The 20,616-nt window shown below is 38.3% G+C and overlaps 1 protein-coding gene and 1 pseudogene across 1 annotated transcript in view; both read left to right on the top strand.

Moving 5' to 3' along the window:
* The window catches only part of ERLIN1 (ER lipid raft associated 1), a 39,422-nt gene extending 29,893 nt beyond the window's left edge, over positions 1-9,529 (top strand). The window contains exons 10-12 of the mRNA XM_039249291.1: positions 3,627-3,716; positions 4,768-4,847; positions 7,249-9,529. Of these exons, the coding sequence (XP_039105222.1) occupies positions 3,627-3,716; positions 4,768-4,847; positions 7,249-7,470 (392 nt within the window). The 3' untranslated portion in view covers positions 7,471-9,529. The remainder of the gene's footprint in view (positions 1-3,626; positions 3,717-4,767; positions 4,848-7,248) is intronic.
* A 5,800-nt stretch (positions 9,530-15,329) lies between these two features.
* LOC120243178 lies at positions 15,330-16,905 on the top strand (annotated as a pseudogene).
* Positions 16,906-20,616: the final 3,711 nt, after the last annotated feature.

Consider the following 20,616-nt stretch of genomic DNA (forward strand, 5'->3'; position numbering starts at 1 on the left):
TTCTAACTTCTTGAATTACTTCATTTTTAGTTTTCAGTCTTTTCTGATCGAAACATGAAAGATTATAAATTTTCTTTCTATTCACGTTTTGAAATGTAGTTTATTTATTGGTGTTCATTTTTAATTTTTTTTAAATCAGGGGCGCCTGGGTGGCTTAGTCGGGTAGGCGTCCGACTTTCGCTTAGGTCATGATCTCATGGTTCATGGGTTCGAGCCCCGCGTCGGGCTCTGTGCTGACTGCCAGCTCAGAGCCTGGAGCCTGTTTCAGAGTCTGTCACTCCCTCTCTCTCTGACCCTCCCCTGCTCACGCTGTCTCTCTCTCTCCTAGAAATAAATAAAAAACATTAAAAAAAATTTTAATTTTTTAAAAATCATTTCCATTGTGATTTCTTTCACTTATGAAGTAGTAAAAGTATATTTTTCAGTTTCTGATTGAATAGGTTTTTAGGGGGCTACCTTTTTATTGTTGATTTCTAATATTATTGCATGATAGTCAGGAAATATGATCTGTTATATGGATTCTTAAGTATTTGTTGGAATTTTGCTTTGTGGCCTATCAGTATGTAGTATTTTTTAGGTAAATGTTCTATGTGTGCTTGAAAAGATTGAATGCTTTATTTTTTTGTTGGATGCATTTTCTCTGTATATTCATTCAGTCAGGCTTATGAATTGTGTTATTTACATCTTCTGTATTATAATTTTTCCCTTCTTGAGCTATCAGTTACTGAGAGAGGTGTTAAAATCTCCCACCATGACCATAGATTTGTTGACTTGTAATTTTTTTTCTTTACATTATTTAGAGCTGTATCATTAAGAGCAATCAGGATTGTTACATCTCTTGGGAGAATTGCTCCTGTTATGTAATAATTCTCTTTATCCCAGACATACTTTTTGGCTTAAGATCTATTTTGTCTAATGAAATTATAACTATGCCAGATTTCTCTTGGTTAGTTATTTTCTTGATGTATCTTTTCCCATCCTTTTACTTTCAACTTTTCTATGTCATTATGTTTTAGGTGTGTCTCTTGTAAACAGCATATAGCTGGATTTTGTTATCTTATCCAATGTGAGAATCTGTCTTTTAACTGGTGAGTTTAGTCTTTTTATACTTATTGTGGTTACTGTTATATTTGGATTTGTTTGTATCTTATAATTTTGTGCTATTTACCATGCATTTTTTCCTTTGCTTCTTTTTTCACTCTTTTCCGATTGGTATTGAATTGATTGGATTTCCTTTATTCTTTACTTAATTGGAAGTTTATATCATTTCTAGAATGTATAACTAGTCATTGCCTATAAAATGTTAATAAGCATACCTGATTTGACAGAGTCAAAAGCTAATCATTCTATCCTCTTAAAACCTTAGAATGCTTTCTTATCACTGTCCCTCAATTTTACGTAGTTTCCTTGTATTTTAGTTTTATGTTCTTTTTATTCCCTTATTATTTATTACTATTATCATTCTTACAGTAAATATCCATTTTGATCTGTAGGCATTACTTAATTTTTTCCCTCTCCATTGTTTTTGACAATTCATTCTTTTTTCTACTAGTTTATTACTGTTGTTGTTGTTTTTTCAATGCGAAGAAATGGATAACTTACTCATTCTTCCTTGGTCCAAAATTATTTTATTTCATTCTCTTTTTTTAATTTTTTTAATGTTTTATTTATTTCTGAGAGAGAGAGAGAGAGAAAGCCAGCGTGAGTAGGGGAGGGTCAGAGAAACAGGGAGATACAGAATCTGAAGCAGGCTCCATCGCGAGCCTTGAACCCATGAACCGTGAGATCATGACCTCAAGCCAACGTCAGACGCTTAACCGACTGAGCCACCCAGGCGCCCCTTATTTCATTCTTGAATTAGTAGTTTAACCTACAGTTCTAAGCCCAACTTAGAACTTACTTTTTTTTTTTTTGTCACTGTGGTGATATTATTTCATTTTTGTTTGGCCTCCTCTTCTCTTTTTATTTTTATAATTTTTCTCTGCCTTTGGGTGTTCCAGTTTCACTGTGGTGTTTGTCTAGGTAGAGAGAAGCTTACTTCTCCTCACTGGGCTGGTGGGTAGAGATTTTTAGTCTCAATGGAATTGAAGCCCTTTATTGGTGTCAGTTTTATATAGGAGTCCCAGTTCTAATATCTCAAGGCCTCACCTCCTGGCCCTGAATGGGAAACAACCCAGGTCCATCTCCCTAACTTGTCTAATAACCACCTCCAGGACTGCCACTATACCAGCTCTCAGCTCTTCCTTTGCTTATGTCTCTTGAAGATCTCTCATTCTTTCTTATAATCTCAGCCACTCACTTAAAAAAGTTACTATATTTTAAGGTGGTGTTAGCTGAAGGGTTTTCTCATCAGCCTATTCCACCATTTTTCTAGAACTAGAACCCAACTCAGGTTCATTTCTACATGTCAGAGAATAGCATCAAGTGGGATGACTACAACAGTCTCCCTACATTGAGACATGATTCTCTGGGTTATAGCTATAAGCTCCAAATGTCTTCTGTTATTCCCAGTTGAACATCGTAGTCTATTTGGGAGGTGGAGTGATATAAGTTGATTTTATGCTAATGAGGAGATAGGGAAGTATGCACTGGGGTCAGTGCTAAAGGATACTGGATCTTCTGGAAATAGGAAAACAGAAATTTTTTTTCTATTATACGCTTTCCCCAGGGACAGAGACAATATGTGTTAAAATACTCCCCCTCTTTGGCTGAAAAGGAGAACTGAGACTGTTCTTCAAGAATCGCAGTGATTGAATTGAAAGTGTAATAAGGGTCTTTCTTCCCTGGTCCTGGATCATTTGGTTAGACCACTGGTGCACTTAAGGATGTTTGGTTTTCCCTGCCTGTAGTTGCCTGCTGCGACCAACGTGTTCACCCCCAACACTTGTTTTCATAGTGTCAGATGAATTAGCCTGCTTTCTCTTCTATGTTCTACAGAAGTCAGAATTCTCCTTCTCTGATAGTATTTTCATCTTGTCATTTCCCTACTGGTAACTTAACGGTTGATCCTGAGTATAGTAAAGCTAAATTCTTCAAACTATTACTCAAGATGAAGGTCTTCTAGTATTCTTTCTATTCTCATTATTTGTTGTCTTCTCTTGTCACCTGGCTCCGTAATCACCTTCATTGTGACTGCTTCTTTGTTCTTCTTGTCTTTACACCTTTTGCCATGTCCTTCTAGGTCATGTCCATTATTTTCTTTAAGATTTCGTCCACAAAGCCTTTCTTGGTTTAACTTACCGTCTTTATTCCTTCTTTCTCCTGCCATTTTATAAGATTGTCCTGTGTTGCCATGAGTTTATTTTGCTCTGTTTTTGTTCTGAGTACTTTTCATGAATATCATTTTCCCCATTAGCTTGTGGACTGCTGCTGTGTAATCCCATGAAGGACTGGAACTGTTACCTTTTGTACTCCCATTTCTCACAAAACCAGCACTGTCAACAATGAAATAGGAAATAAATTCCTTTTTTTTATTGAGTTGTTTACGGTCTGGATGTTTAAAACTTAATGAAACAGCCCATAAAACCTTATATAATTAAATGTTAAGACTATATGCTGCTAATTCTAAGTATTTCCAGACCTAGAGAAATGTTTTTGAATGTATCTTTTTTTGTGTATAATTATAGAAGCAGAGAAGATTGCACAAGTGGCAAAAATTCGGTTTCAGCAGAAGGTGATGGAGAAAGAAACTGAAAAGCGCATTTCTGAAATTGAAGGTACATCAGAGAGAAAAGAGTGTCCGACTGTCTTGAACTATCTTTCTGCTTCAGAGATTGGGCTCTTTATTATGGTGGATGGGAGGGCCATAGAATAATCTGGTCTGGAGGAAGTGGCTGTCCTGCTATTCTCATAGACAGATTTTTTTTTTTTTTTTCCAATTACTATTACGTGTTTTGCTCTTGGTTGTTGACTGTAGGTAACTCATCTGTTCAATTTCCTGCCCTTAAGTTACGGCTTATTAGCTGCCACTTTGTCCTCGGGCAAAGTATGAGAATTATCCATAATCAGTTGTAAAGAATATATAAGAAACCACCACCACTACTCGTTTCTTTCCTACCTGTCAGCCAAAAAAAAAATAACGAAAAAATTTAGCCAGGAGAAAAGCAGCCCCAGTTTTCATAAAAGGCTCTCAAACTCCTAGATTTCATGTAGGGAGATGTTGATGTTCTGAGCTTACAGTCTTGAACACTAGACATTCAACCTCTTTTGCTACTGCTGCTTCCTGTCATTCTGCATTAACTGATTCTCAATCCAGTTTGGAGGAACAGTGTAATACATAGAGCAGAGCTTTCATGTCTGGACCTCCTTATTTTACTTGAAGCCTGGAGCCTGGGTAGGGTGTGAGCGCTTTTGGGTGATGACGGGTAGAGGAAAGGAGCAGCTCTAGGTGAAAATGAAGCACACTCTGATGAGCTGAGAGTTCTTCAACAATGACAATAGTATTCCCCTTGGAAAAGAGTCTGGGGACTGGGTTTTGAAAACTAAAATGCTGTTAAATGTCTTTAAGTGATTGAAGAGCACCTGGCTGACTCAGTCAGTAGAGCATATGACTCTGGATCGTGGGGTTCTTAAGTTTGAGTCCCACGTTGAGTGTAGAGATTACTTTAAAAAAAAAAGTAAAATCTTTAAAAATAAATGAATAAAGTAAGATCACTCAGTGGAGAAAGAGACCTCTACTTAATACAGAGTGTGAACTCTTACACAGCTGAGGAAATAGATTGCAATTTTCCTTTGTTTTAAACACCCTGACTCTGTTTTGCTTGCTAGATGCTGCATTTCTGGCTCGAGAGAAGGCGAAAGCAGATGCTGAGTATTATGCTGCACACAAATATGCCACCTCAAACAAGGTGACTGGCTCTCCATGCCACTCTCGAGACTAACAATATAGTGTTCAGGGTTTTGCTTTTCTTTGTGGGGGACTCTAGTGTGATAGAGGTGATTTATCCAGTGTCAAAGAAGGGTAGTTACCATCACACACTTTAGAAATAACCAATCACTTATCAAGTCATAATACACACTCACTGGGGAGAGAACTTTGTATAGTTCCTTATAAAAGGGGGAGGTAGGACAAAAGCAGGCAAATCTATAAACATAGCTCAAATACTAGAAATCATCCATCTGTACATACTGTCTCAGGGCTTACTAATTGGGAAAGGTGAGGGTCTTCTTGTGGAAGGACAGGAGTAATGAGAAAAACCCACTTAAAGTTGCTTCCCAGGTAGCTTTGCACAGATGCTAGTTCATTTAGTACATTGTTTCTCATCGGAAACTTTCTTGGCATTTTGAGGTGGGATTTTCAACATTTTTCATTGTTGAAGACAACATATCTCATGAATAGTCAACACCCCCTCCCCAACACACACGTTTCCCAAAGTCTCTAACTGAATATTGCTTGTTTACTGGATTTAAAAAATATTCTAGCTGTAAAGGATTTCACATGTGACAGTTTGAGATAGGAGGTTGGGTGAAATGGGTGAACAGTTTTTGTATAGGGACTCAGGTTAATTTAGGTCTAGAGAATGCAGGCCTAGTTAGCAGAATTGGTAAGAGGCAACTAGAACCCCTGTGTATTCTGAGAAGGGAAGAATATGACCAAGGTTTATAAAGTTATTAATTGCAGAGAGAATATTGAAGATTAGAACATTGAAAGAGTAGAGAAAGAAGTTGCCAGAGTGTTTGGTGTGATTTAAAGGATTAGCGTCAAGATTTAAGATATAGACAGGGTTAAAGTCTTTCGATTTAGAAAGGAGCAGAATGCTGCGGACTCAGAAGAAATGATAAGACGTGATTATGATAGGGTGATAGAGTGAGAGTTGTCAGTACTTTGAAACCCTGTATACATTTAGAAGTAAATTTAGCATATTGGAGACACAGTTCTATGAAAACAATAAGAGTTTGGTCAATGTGGAGACAAGATAAGAAAACTGGTTTTAAAAGTAGCAACCCAAATCTGTTACGGGAGAAGCTAGCCAGGCACAAGTATTAAGACCTTGTCCTTGAGGCTAGCCTTATGCTGAAAGGGGCAGCAGTTTTATGCCATTTTGAAAAATGCTATTTTGATATTGATATTATAATTAATAAGGCATTAGGAGGTAATTTGGTTATGCACTGTGACCAGATTTGATGGAAGTGTTTCAGCAGAAGATATGAATCAACTGGAGAGAGTGTAGACCCAAGGAGTGGAAGGTGTTGGGGAGTGGGGAGGCTATGAAGGCTGAGATGGACTTTGGCCTAGAGGACAGGCCAGGGACTTGAGATGAGGAGAGGATTACTAGAGAAGGTTCTGAGAGGCTTTGGGGGTAATATATTCCAGGGAATAGTAGTAATGAATTTTAATAGCAAACCCTGAGAGATTTTGATTGGATATGTCTTGGTACCATGATTTAAATTACAACAACAACAACAAAAACTGTGACAGATCTGGTGATTGACAAACATCTGTCTATCACAATCAGTTTAATTTTTTTTAATGTTTTATTTCTGAGAGAGAGACAGTGTGAGCCGGGAAATGTCAGAGAGAGAGGGAGATACAGAATCTGAAACACGCTCCAGGCTCTGAGCTAGCTGTCAGCACAGAGCCCAACGCAGGGCTCAAACTCATGAACTGTGAGATAATAACCTGAGCCGAAGTCGGACACTTAACCGGCGCCCCATATCATAATCACTTTAAACATCTAGCTTCTAAGTAGAGGAAAGAGGCCAGACTAGGTGATTTCTTGAGATCTTTTCCACTTCTAGAATGTGGTCAAGAAAAGCAGAATCACAAATGGTAGTTTATAAGGATATGAGCCCAGCCCCTTTGAAGCTCTGTCATTCTCATTTGTTGATCTGTTTACCTCTTAAGAGAACCTGCAGAGATTCCAGACTAATTCTAGGTTGAACTCCGCTAGATGAAATATGAAAGTATCTCTGAAGGTATTTTGTAGGCCCAAGTCACTATAAAAATGTTAGTTACGGTTTTTCCCCAAAACCCACCTCCTCAATCCTTTTTTTCCTTTTTTTTTTTTTTTTTTTTTTTTTTAATGAACAGCGTCTCCCTACGTTAGGACACAGGAGCTTATGTAATACAGGAACTTCAGGTCTAAAATATATTAAGGTCATAGCCACACCTCAGAGTGAGAGAAGGTCATTGGCAATGAGTCGAGTAGTGATTTTCAGAGCAGTAGGGGAAATGTATGTAAGGAAAGAGACAGATGATTATTGGACCAAAGTATCCTGATACCTTTGCTCTTGTTTGCCCCCACACAGCACAAATTGACCCCGGAATATCTGGAGCTCAAAAGGTACCAGGCCATTGCTTCTAACAGTAAGATCTACTTTGGCAGCAACATCCCTAGCATGTTCATGGACTCCTCTTGTGCTTCGAAATATTCAGATGTTAGGACTGGAAGAAAAAGCTCTCTCCTCTCTAAGGAGGCTCTTGAACCCTCTGGAGAGAGCCCCATCCAAAACAAGGAGAGCACAGGTTGATGCAAGAGGTGGAAATGTTCTCCCATATCAAGATGTGGCCCAAGAGGTTAAGTGGGAACAATGGTTATATGACTCTTCAGATTCACAGATAACCTGTGCTCTGTTCTGCCTCTCCTGTGATAGCCCTGGCTTACCAACTGATTGCAGGGTCGAGCCAACTGTCTGACACCCAATTTCTTTTCAGCCACAGTTTATCAAGTATCCTGTGTGTTCCTTTCTAAACTGGTACTCATAAATCCGGGAAAGTCTGATGCTAAGATACTGCCTGCACTGGAATGTTAGACATTAATTATATAACAAGCTGTGTTTTTCTAAGTTGAGAGATCTATTGAATAATGTTTACATTGGTCCCCGGGGAAATGTGTGCTCAGCCATTCAAGACATAGGAGGCCGGAGAAGATGGCCAGGACGGGCTAAGTGTAAAAAAGACCGATCATGCCTGGGGCCCAGGCTTTCTTTGGGGTCTGGTCCCAGCGTTCAACCATGTGATTAGTATCTAGTCCACTGAAGTTCTCCAGGAAATGATCGTCCACTTGAGCAATGATTTACTTGATACTATTTGCACCTTTTTTTCCTATAGTTGAGTTGGTGGCCTGCTGGGATATGCACCTTGCCACCCAACCAGGGATTCCTAATCACTAGCTATTATTGCATTAGTAGGCTCAGAGATAAAGCTTGGTTTGAAGTTCTGGGTAAGATGAAACCTTTGCTTTGAACCTCAGCTCTGGGGCCCCGCTTCCCCTCCTTTGGATGATGACTGTCTGCGTCACTGCCCCAGGCCATTTGTAATTAAGGTGCCTGGCTTTTAGCCACAGACAACTCCTTCCTTTTATGTCACCTCTCAGCTCTGGCTGGCCAAGAGCGAGACAGGGCTTTAACCGGAAATAGGAGCAGCATACAGTTCCCAGCTGTTCACTGCACAGTATTGTATCATAATTGCAGGAAGTTTTTATTTTTAAAACTGGATTTGGGGTACATTTATTTGCCCCAGTACCTCTGCCTGAAGGCCGAATCCTAGGGCTGCCATGGTTTTACTAGCACACTGATTCTCCTCAATATTCTTCTGGAGCCTCATAGTATGGGACAGAGTAACTTAGAAAGCATCTTTGGTCATCTTTGTCTTCTTTTTTCCTGGCTCTGAGATGCTGAAATCAAAGTTGTTTTCTGGCTTTCACCCTCCCTAGGAAGTCAGTGGATTCCTGACTTCCTGGGCAGCCAGGGTATTTAATATCCCTTGAGAGGATGATAGAGTGAGTTATAAGTTAGCCTGTGGCTGTGGGAGACCTATTTCATTTGGGCCTTTTTCCCCTTAAGATTAGCTTTCCTGAAACTGCGTGCCCCATAGTTAAGCCTGAGTTTGTGCAGCTTGTAAAAACACCTTTCATGTATACTGTGTTCAAGCCAGACAGAGAAGTCATGGGACCACTTCCAGAAATCTTTCCGCTCAGTCCTGTCAGTCTCATGACAGCTTGCGGGTTGTGCCAAACACTTTCTGTGGGGAAGGAATCCCAGATTTGAGTGGGTCTTTCCCCTGGGCCTTATAGTAGAGAGGCATTTGTAATACGGAGAGAATCCTTTTTTCATTTTTGCTTAATATATACAGTCTCTTTATGAATGAATCCTATGGTCTCTAGCCCTCCTTCAAAGAACCTTTGAATTATAAGAATAAACTCTTCACCTGTCATGTATTGTCGCTACAGATAGGTAATGATTGTTGTGGGAAATTTGGGTCACTGACCTTTGTGCTTTCATTCCTAGAGATGTTTCCTATTCCCATAAGCTAACCGCTGTTGCCCCAAAGTGTTGGATATGGGTTTTTCTATAAGCCCCCCTGGTGGCAGAGTTGAGGAACAGGGAACTAGCGTGAAGTAAAGAAACTACTTCCGCTTAAACTCCTTGGAGTGTGCTTCCCAGTGCTCGCTCAGGCTCTAAGTCTATCCCTCCTTCAGGGATGTTCCTTTTGGCAAATATACACTGTAATCTTGAAGTCTAAATTTATATGTGAAATGCTACCTTTTTTAAAAAAGAAAACTAAATAAAATTATTTTACTATCAGTGATTTGTATTTTTTCCTGATGTCTCCATTCTTTTCTGTTGTCTTCACATGTCTTCAACCTAAGGCTGTCTTGCCCATTTCAGCTAGGTAACCAATTTATTTACTAGCTTATTCAACTGTAGAGGCTTTCCTTACATTCAGAGTACTGCTTCCTGGGTAGAAGAATCTTGAAAGCAGGGCTTCTACTCTTCCTAACTCACAGAATGTAACAAGGAATGTTCTGATTCTTGGTGGGATGTGGCCAGCAGCAGAAGAGGAAAGAGGGAGGCTGGAGCCTTTCTGAGTGGCTCTAAGAAGGGAGGAAAGGAAGAAGCAGTTGTACTGAGGAAGAGGAAGGGCAAACTGTACAAACTAGAACTAACTTTACTAATTCAGGTATTAGTCCAGGAGCCAGGCCTAGACCTGCTCTTCCCAAGCTCTCACTGTTCCCTCGTAGGGAACAACTTCACAGTGATGTTGGGGCAGCGGGGCTCAATAAGGGGGTGTTTCAGAGAAAGCAGCCCTTTACTTGGGTTCCTGTGGAATCCAACCCCGTGGTATCTCACATCTGCTGCTGCAAACTAGGGAAATTTAACTAATTCAAACCAATTATCCTGTAAGCTTTGGTGGGTATTAAATTGAAGTGATTCAAAACTAAGTGATTTCTGCCTCTTGCTATGAGGAAGGAATTTTCTGAATTTGAAGTTGTGGCTTGTTGCTTTGGGATTAAGTCCCAGATGTGTGCATACAAGGCTCTCTGTGATCTGGCCCCCACTGACCTCTCCAGCCTGGGTCCTTGAATGTGTTTTCTCTCTGTCTGTTTGCATATATTGTTCTACCCACCTCGCCAATTTTCCCCCCTTACATATAGCTCTAATTTCCCTTTGCTATCTTCTAGTGAGTCTTCAGAAGTCTTCAGACATGTCACCCTACACTGCTGGCTCGTCAGCAGTCCACATTTCTGTCTTTGTAACATTTCACACACTTCACATTACCTGTTTAGTGTCTGTTTTCATAAGTGTTCAGCTCTCTGGGGGCAGGGAGTGTGATTCTGCTCTTCTTTGGAGTGTTTTCTGTTGCTCACACCTGGCCCATAGGTGCTGGTCAGTTTTGTTGCATGAAAGAACAAAAGGGTGAATGTGAAATGAAGGAAAGTGAGTAGTGGGAAAAAAAGAAGGACATAGAGATTAGGCTAGAGTGTGTATGTCAGGACTTTATGTGTAACCGTGGAAAGTTACCTAACATCTATGAACCTGTTTATACATCCTTACAGCATTCAAGTGGGTTCAACAACATGTTTAGGCACCTAGCATAATGATTTGTGCATGGTAATTGTTGGGGTGGATTTCTGCCTTCATAGAGTGGGACAGGCTGATCTGGGGTTTCTAAGGCCCTCTCCACTGATACAGAACGTATTAAGGGAGCAGTGATTTCTAGTAATAAGAATCACATAGGAACTGGAATCTGATTTTTCATGATGGATTTTTTTTAAAAAAACAAAATGTGTCAGCAGCTCTAAGATAATCAAGCCAAGTGTCAACCTTTCATCTGAATTCTCTCTCAGGACTTCACATGCCATGACATTTGTGATATTGCTGCCTCTAACAGTTAATATTTGTAGAGCACTTTGCATTTACCAGTACATTTACATGCACACTGAGGATGTAGTCAGTGTTCTGTAGTGATTAACAGGGGTTGGTGTTTTTTGTGTTTTTTTTTAAAGTTTGTTTATTTTGAGAGAGCAGAGGAGGGGCAGAAAGAATCTCAAGCAGACTCCGCGCTAATGGTGCTAAGTTAGCGAGGAACCTGACAACGCAGGCCTTGAACTGTCAAACTGAGACCCTAACCTGAGCCAGAACAGTGTCAGATGCTTAACTGACTGAGCCATCCAGGTGCCCCAAGGGATTGGGTTTTACATTTAAACAGTTCCAAAGAATAGAAGAGGAAGAAAAGGTGCCAAGCATGACCAAAACACTACAAAACAGAAACAACTACCAATCTTAAAAATATCAACTCAAAAGTCTACTAACACATGGTCTAGCATCGCATTAAAAAAAATAAAAAATAAAAAAAATACTATACCACCACCAGGTGAAAATAATTAGAAACACAGGCATGGTCTAACACCAGGAAATCTAGTTTAGTAAAATAGAATAAATAGAATTTAGGAGACAATCACATGATAGTCTCACTTGCACAGAAAATGTTTTGATAATTAACATCCATTTTTAATTTTTTAGGCCCTTAATAAAATGGGAATAGATAAATGCCCCGTTAGCCAGAGAAAACATACATCTCAAATCATGCTAATTGATAAAAGACTTTATAAAAGGATCCCCATTGATATCAGGAATAAAACAAGCCTATCTACCACTAGTAGAATTAGAAAAAGGGAATGAGATAAAAAATTTTTAGGAGGCAAATTTGTAGATGATATAATTGTACCTGGAAAATACAAGAAAATCATCTGAACATGATTGCAAAAATAGAATCATGCATTGGTTAGGTATACATTATTAAAATTAATTGCTGCCCTACTTAAAATAAAACCTTTACAAATACAATGAAGACAAGTTTTTAATAATAAAAACAAGGACAGGACACCTGGGTGGCTTAGTCAGTTGAGCAGTCAACTCTTGATTTCAGCTCAGGTGATGATCTTGTGGTTTGTGAGTTCGAGCCCTGCATCAGGCTCTCTGCTGACAGCATGGAGCCTGCTTGGGATTCTCTGTCTCCCTCTCTCTTTCTGCACCCCCCTCAAAAATAAACATTTAAAAAATAAATAAATGAAAACAAGGATAAAATACTTAGGAATAAAGAAATCTCAAGGTTTATAGAAAAAAATAAACTTAGAAATGTAAGATTTTTAATAAATGAACTTACTCTATGGGAAGGAAGAAATAGCAATTATCCCAAAATAAATTTATATGTTTATGAGATCTCAATAAAAATATCAACCAGATATTTTTTTCGATCTAATGTCCCAAATTTGATAGGGAAATTTTTAAAAGTCACAACAGCCCTACCTAATATTAAATATTAAAATAAAAAAATCAGTTATTGAAGTAGTGTACTATAGTTTCTTTAATCAAAGTACAGAAATAAATTGAATTATATATGGAAACTTAGCACATGATAAAGATGCCTTTTCCTTGTAATCTAGAGGAAAAATATGGGTTATTCAATAGAGGTTGGAAAATTCTGGAGGAGTTGGAAAAAATACCCCTACCTCACATGTTACATGGAAATGTATTCTTGGTGGCTCAAATATATACACACAGAATGGTAAACTGTAAAATACCCTTATAGAAGGCAATGTAGCAGTACCTATCAAAATTTTAAATACACAATTTAAAAAGTACTTTCACTGCTAAGAACATGTCCTTCATGAGTAATTCCCCCCAAATAAGAATATTCATCATAGTAATATTCATGATATTTAAAGACTGGAAGATCCCTGGATGTTCATTTAAAAAGATCTTTTACGATTCCTTTACTTTAATAAAGTAGAATAATAAGCAAGCAACAGAATGCCATAGGATGCTGCTGTGTGAATATGGGTTTGTATATGTGTGTGTCTTTCTTGTTTTTTTATCTATAAGTTATCTCCCAAAAGACATATCAAGCGAATAACAGTGATTACATCAAGAAGGAGACTAGAAAAGTATAGGAAGAGATTCATTTCTACTTTACACCCTTCTGTATATTTTTAAGTATTTTATACCATGTACATGTAATACCTACTCCAATAATTATAATGTTTAAGCAAATACAAAATAAAGTAGAAATGGTAAAAGGAAGCTTTCACTTAAGTAGAGGTGCTTTATAATCAGAATTGGTTCAAATTCTAATCATGCATCTTGCTAAAGTCTAACCTCAAATTATTTCTCCTTTCTGAATGTCAGTTTCCTCATTTATACTTGTGAACAAAGAGAGAGCCTACTGGACATGGTTGAAGTGAAAGATAAACAAGATTCCTAAACAGCTAAGCACAGTGTCAGGTAAATGTGATGGGTCCAGTATAAATTGTGGCAATCATTATTATTTTGTCATTTAATCTTCATAAAAACCTTTTCTAAAAAAGGAAGAAAGCCTATTGTTTTGGTTACCCCACCCCATTTTACAAGTGAGGAAAGTGGGGTTTTGATTCATAAAATTTCATATCTCATTTTCTTCCATTCACGTCTGAATTCAGAAAGAAAAAATTGTGATATGTAAGTCCCTGATTTGAGGTAGCAATTCCAGCAAAGTTCGTGTCTAGACAATATGGGTCGCAGACCCTGGTTTTTCAACAATTAATCACTGCATACTGACCATAACGTTGTTCTCCCCACTGAGAACCATTTTATTACTCAATAAAAGATAATGTATGAAAGTGTGTGTAAAATAGCCATGACTCTAGAAAATTACCCATTAGGCAAGTTTAAGAGTGCTCAGGCCTAATCAATCCACTATAATTAAGAGTGTTTTTTTTTTTTATGAACCAAGGGTAAGTGTGATAAAGTATCATTTCACTCTCCATTTCTTGGTTCCAGGGTACTACTGTATTGCATTACTGTCTTTGGTCTTTTTCAATTACAAGGAGTTTCCCAACCCAGAGAAGTTTGATCCAGGATACTTTTTGCATAAAAATAGCAGCTTCAGGTAAACAGAATACTTCGTGCCTTTTCCCCTTGGTTAATACAAGTAAATCTACCCAAGTCATACATATGCACATTCTGGACAGTTGTTAGCTTCACTGAATTTATGGCATAATTAAGTAATCCACTGGTGATAGCCAAGTCAGGCAAGTCAAATTGTTATAATTCTCCAAATCTGGGTGAAGCCATTTAAGTTTGTACACCAGTAAGATCAGGTAAATCATCCAGGAATTATTTTGTGTTTGGTAATTGAGTATAATGCATGTTTTTTTTTTCTTATTGTTTATTTATTTTGAGAGAGTATGCGAGACCACAAGTAGGGGAGAGGGAGAGAGAAGGAGAGAGAGGGAGAGAGAGAAAATCCCAAGCAGTCTCCATGCTAACAGTGCACCCAGAGCCCTACGCAGACTCAAACTCATCAACCATGAGATCATGAACTGACCTGAAACCAAGAGTCAGATGCTTAACCCACTAAGCCACCCAGGTGCCTCCAATGCAGGTTTTTAAAGAAACCAAAGAAAGTCCAATTCAGATGTCATATATCACCAGATACCAAAGGAATTTGCTTTTGCCTACTTTTGTCTGTTATCTCCCCTTTGTAATACAGACTTTGCCAAAACAAAATGTATGCATTTCTTTCTTTTTTGCAAACTATTAACCATTATTAATTTTCTGATTCCTGAAGCCAGGGGCCATCAAAAAGATCTTGGCTGCTTTATCTTCTTTCTTCCCCCCTGAAATTCAGAGCCCCACATACCTTTGCCTCTGTGCAGAAGCTGGTTGGTTGGCTCCCAGCTACTATTCCCCATAAGGTCATAAAAACAGCTTAGGATTGGTCAGCACACATTTTTTTTTCCTTGTTATCCTATCCAATTATTTGATTGGTATTTCCAAAAATAACAGTTGATATGTTTTGCTTCTAATTACAATGATAAGTGTTCAACATAAAAAATGGGAAATGGAGAAAAGCAAACCCAAAAAATAAAAATCTTGCCCTACAGAGATAATCACTGTCAATATTTTACTATATACACTAGGTGCTCTTGAGCCCTCCCATCACCCTCTTCTCTCTACCTTTCAGCTTGCCCTTCTCTCTGGCACTGCCACCCCTGAATTGGGTTGAGGCCCAGAAGGAGAGGGAGAGGGGGAGCTGGAACTGGGAGCCAGCAGCTGCCTGGGAATACATGGCCTTCTATTAGACTGGTAGCAAGAAGAAAATCTAATACCAAGATGGTGATCTTGGAAATTACTATTATGGACAGGGTGAGCCTATGAAATCTCATAGAATCCTCATGACCTATAACTTTCTGCAAACTTATGGCTTATATAGAAATGGAAGTACACAGTTCCCATAAAACCACAGCTGAAGAAATGACAAAATACCACAGTGATGAGTACCTCAAATGTCTGCATTCAGGAAGACCAGGTAAAATGAGCTTGTCTGACTATAGTAAGCAGATGAAGAAATTTGGTGATGGAGACAGTTGTCCAGAATTTCATGGACTCTGAGTTTTGTCAGCTTTCAACTAGTCCTTGGGGCTTTAAAGTTCAACCAACCATAAACTGTTGGCTGTTAACTGGGCTGGAGGATTACATCATGCTAAGAAATCTGAAGAATTAGGATTCCATTATGTTAATGATGTTATACTTGCCACCCTTGAATTACTGAAGTATCATCAGAGAGTCTTAGATCTTATTCTTGATATTCATCGTGGTGATGGTGCTCAAGAATCTTTTTATGTAACAGACCATGTAATGACTGTATCATTCCATAAATATGGGGAATACTTACCTGGAACAGGAGACTTGAGGGACCTTGGTGCAAGAAAAGGCAAATAATCTGCTGTCAACTTTCCAATGAGAGATGGTATAGATGATGAGTCATATGGGCAGATATGTAAGCATGTTATCTCAAAAGTGATAAGATGTATCAGCTCTAGTGCTGTGGTTACAGTGTGGTGTAGACTCATTGTTTGATGAGACACGGTTGCTTCAATACAATGGCCGAAGGTCATGCTAAATGTGGAGCAGCTGTAAAAACTTTCAATTTGCCATTAACTGATGACTTGGGGGAAATGGGTAGACAATCTGTAATGTTGCTTGATATTGAACATATGTGACTGCAGCCGCCCTTAATTGTGAAGTTCCCAGTGAATTGCCAAATAATGATTGCTTTGAGTATTTTGTACCAGTCTTCAAACTGCATATTAGTTCTTCAGACATGACAAACCAGAACATACAGAATTTATGGAAAAGATAAAACAGCATTTATTCAAAAATTTACACATGCTACCTCATGCACATGGTATCCAGATGCAGACTATGTCAGAAGATGCTGTTCATGAAGACAGTAGAGATGAAGATGGAGAAGATTCAGATAAGAGAATTTCTATTTGAACATCAGATAAATAGATAACTTGTGATGGGGGTTTCTCAGATTCTGAGGATGAAGGAACAGGAGATCGTAGAACTGTGGCTATTGTGAAGAAAAAGCAAAGAATGCTAGACTCAAGACAGGAAGGAGACTGAGGACAAAAAAAAAAAAAAATAGATGTTAAGAAAGAAGAGAAATCCAGGGACAAGAGTAGTGAAAAAACAGATACTGAAGGAGCAAAATCAGAAGAGCTCAGCAACCTTTGAATCTGAAAGTTTCACCAATGTCAGAAACCATAGAGAAAATACTGGGAAGAAGTTTTTGTCTCTTTGAAGACACCGGGTTTCATTTTATACTGGCGTGGCATGGACTGTGTTTATTTTCAAAATGGCTTGTTTTTGTTTTTGTTTCTCATGGGAAGTTCTATTGTGAGTTTTCTAATTATAAAGCAAAATTTCTTTTCTCCATCATGCTTTATGTAATAGTGTTTAAAAGAATACTAATACTACTATTTAAAGAAGTAACTGGGTGGCTTAGTCAGCTGAATGTCTAACCTCAGGTCATGATCTTGCAGCTTGTGAGTTCAAACCCCACATCAGGCTCAGTGCTGTCAGTGCAGAGCCTGCTTTGGATCCTCTGTCTCCCTCTCTCTTCCCCTCCCCCATTTGCATTCTCTCTCTCTCTCTCTCTCCCTGTCTGTCTCTCAAAAATAAACATTGGAAAAAACAAGTTATTTGGACCTTCAGAGCTGATTTTTCCATTATTTGTAATTCTCTTTATTAAAAACAATTATACTTGAAGGAAAAAAAGCAAACTGAAAAACTACAGTAATTAATACTGTGTGACTCTGGCAATACAGATAGACATATAGATTGAAGATCTAGAAATGGATCCAGAAATGAAACCTCACATAGTCGTTGATTTTTCAACAAAGCCATCAAGACTTAATAGGAATAGTTTTTTTCCACAAATGGAGCTGGGATAACTGGATATTCATATGCAAAAGAATGAAGTTGAACCTCTTCCTTAAACCATGCACAGAAATTAACTCCCAAGTGGCTCAGAGACCTAAATATAAGAGTTAAAACTATAAAACTCTTAGAAGAAAACATAGGAGTAAATCATGACCTTGAGTTAGGCAGTAGTTTCTTGAAATGACACCAAAAGCACAAAGAACAACAAAAACAGATAATCTAGACATCATCAAAATTTAAACGTTTGTGCTTCAAAGGACAGCATCAAAAAAGTGAAAAGATAACCCAAAAGATATTTGCAAACCATATCTGATACGGAATTTGTACCCATAATATATAAAGAACTCTGGTAACTCAACAATAAAAGCAAATAACCCAATTTAAAAATGGGCAAAGGGCTTGAACAGACATTTCTACAAAGAAGATGTACAAATGGCCAATAAACAAAAAGTTCATTTACGATCGCTAGTTACCAGAGAAATGCAAAATAAAGCCAAAATGAGATACCACTTCATACCCACTATGATGGCTAAAATAAAGCCAGATAAAAACAAGTACTTAAATAATATGGAGAAGTTAGAATCTTTATGAATTTCTGGTGAGAATGTAAAATGGTGCAGCCACTTTGGAAAACAGCTTGGCAGGTCCTCAAAATGCTAAGCTTAAGATTACCATATGACCAACAATTTTGCTCCAAGGCATATATACCCAGGACAAATAAAACCTATGTCTACACAAAAACTTATATAAGAATATTCATAGTAGCATAATTCATAATAGCCAAAAATCAGAAACAACCCAAATGTCTATCAACTGGTGAATGGATAAACCAAGTGGAATAGCCATATAATGGAATATTATTTGGCCATAAAAAGGGAATGAATACATCCTACAATGTGGATGAACCTTGAAAACATGCTAAATGAAAGAAGCCAGATATAAAAGAGCACATATTATATGATCCCATTTATATGAAATGTCCAAAATAGGCAAATCTATTATAGAGACAGAAAGCAGAGTCGTGGTTGCTTAGGTCTGGAAAGTGACAGCAAATGAGCACAGAGTTTGGATGTGGGGGTGGAGTGACAATAATATCCTAAAATTAGATTGCAGTGATGAGTGCACAACTCTGTTTTCTAAAAAACCACTGAGCTGTACACTTAAGTGGGTGAATTTTACAGTATGTGAATTGTATCTTAATAAAACGTCTTAAAAGAATATATATACAAGCCCAAAATAATAATTAGCACCAATTGTCCTGATAAAATAGAAGCATGATGACAAGTAAGTACTTCATGGCTCATAGGTGTCTTGTAAATCCTACCTCAGGGTATGCAGTGTCAAGACTCAGTTTCAAGACAATATCCCAGCAGAAGGCATGCTGGAATGTCAGAAGTATGGAATTGAAACAGGCCAGTAAGAAGAAGGGAAATTGCCTAGGACCAGAACTGAAAGGAATTGGGCCACTTACGGGGAGTCGACGGTACAACCTAGAGTTTCCAAGTGGGCTTGGTGAACTCAGGCTAGACAGGCTGATGTTGATATAAGAGGAAGATTTGGTTTCAGGCATAGGTCTTGTCAAGTAAACCGTAGGTATTTCTACAAATTTGCAATCACAGTGAGAAGGATTTAGGGCAAAATACCTTCTGCCTTAGTGATGTCAAATTTTAAGTCCCGAGACCTTTACATAATTGGCTCCAAAAGTTATATTCAGAGTGGTCAGTTCTAGTTCTGAATTTTTCCTGAAGCTGGAATTAACTTCATATTTACGGTTTGGGATGAAATAACTCTCATGAATTTCCATTCTCAGGGCTCTTATACCACTCAAGAAGCTTGCTTAGTCCTCTCCTTCCTACTTATGTCCTCTGTTAGTTTCTAACATAGAAGGGATATGTTGATCTTCCATGATGCTCCAGTTGCTCAAACTGAAAACAACTTTCTTCCAGTCTTAGATGACAATTGTTTTTATCTTTAATGTTTTTTTGTTTTTTGTTTTTAAATTTATTTCTAGGAGAGAGAGACAGCGTGAACAGGGGAGGGTCAGAGAGAGAGGGAGTCACAGACTGAAACAGGCTCCAGGCTCTGAGCTGGCAGTCAGCACAGAGCCCGACGCGGGGCTCGAACCCACGAACCGCGAGATCACGACCTAAGCGAAAGTCGGACGCTTAACCGACTAAGCCACCCAGGCGCCCCAATTGTTTTTATCTTTAGCATTAGTGCTTACTTTCAGGAGGGAGTGTAGAATAGAACTAATAGGTTTTCAAATCTGATCATTTGTGACATTTTCTAGCTGTGTGACTTGGGACAGGACCAGACTTTCTTGATCTTCATCTAAAAAGTGGAATTAATAACACCTACCTTCAAAGTTAGGAGGTTGAGGATGAGTGAAATGTATGTATTTTTTCTGACATTTAGAAGGAGCTCATAAGTGATGGTTTTTTACTCTCAAGTCGCTGAAAATTCTCCCGTAGTCAATGTAAATTTAAGTTATTAAACATTCTTTTTTTTAAAGCTTATTTATTTATTTTGGGAGAGAGTGTGAGTGGGGTAGGGGCAGAAAAGAGGGGAGAGAGAGAACCCCCAAGCAGGCTCAGCACTGTTAGTACAGAGCCTGATACAGGCCTCAAACTCACAGAGTATGAGATCATGAGCTGAAATCAAAAGCCAGATGCCTAACCAACTGATCCACTCAGGGACCCCCAGTTTTTAGACATCCTTTGTAAATGGTTCATTGATTTTTCCTGTTCTGTTTCCTGGATTAATGTGTAAAATTCCAGGAATAGGCACTGTTCAACCAATTAATACTTGTTATTATATTTCTCTGGTATAATAGTGATACTGGGTTTCTCTTATACTTCTCATTATAATACTGTATTTCTCTGAATTTAAGATGCCATCTGTTTGAAGATACATTCTAGTTTGAGAGACATTAAAATGTGAAATAAGAGCCCATATAAATATAGTTGCCCCCTACTACTTTTGGACCCATGATCTATTACTCATCCAATTAGCAGGCTGCTCAAATTCTGCTGTACCTTAGCCCCTTCATCCCAGATGACCAGATCACTTAAAATCAGTCTTCTTTTTTCCAGTTAACCTTCTGCCTGATACCCTGATACCTGA

The sequence above is a fragment of the Hyaena hyaena genome, unplaced genomic scaffold (assembly GCF_003009895.1).
Source record: "Hyaena hyaena isolate Hyena2069 unplaced genomic scaffold, ASM300989v1 scaffold_331, whole genome shotgun sequence".
NCBI classification, from domain to species: domain Eukaryota; kingdom Metazoa; phylum Chordata; class Mammalia; order Carnivora; family Hyaenidae; genus Hyaena; species Hyaena hyaena.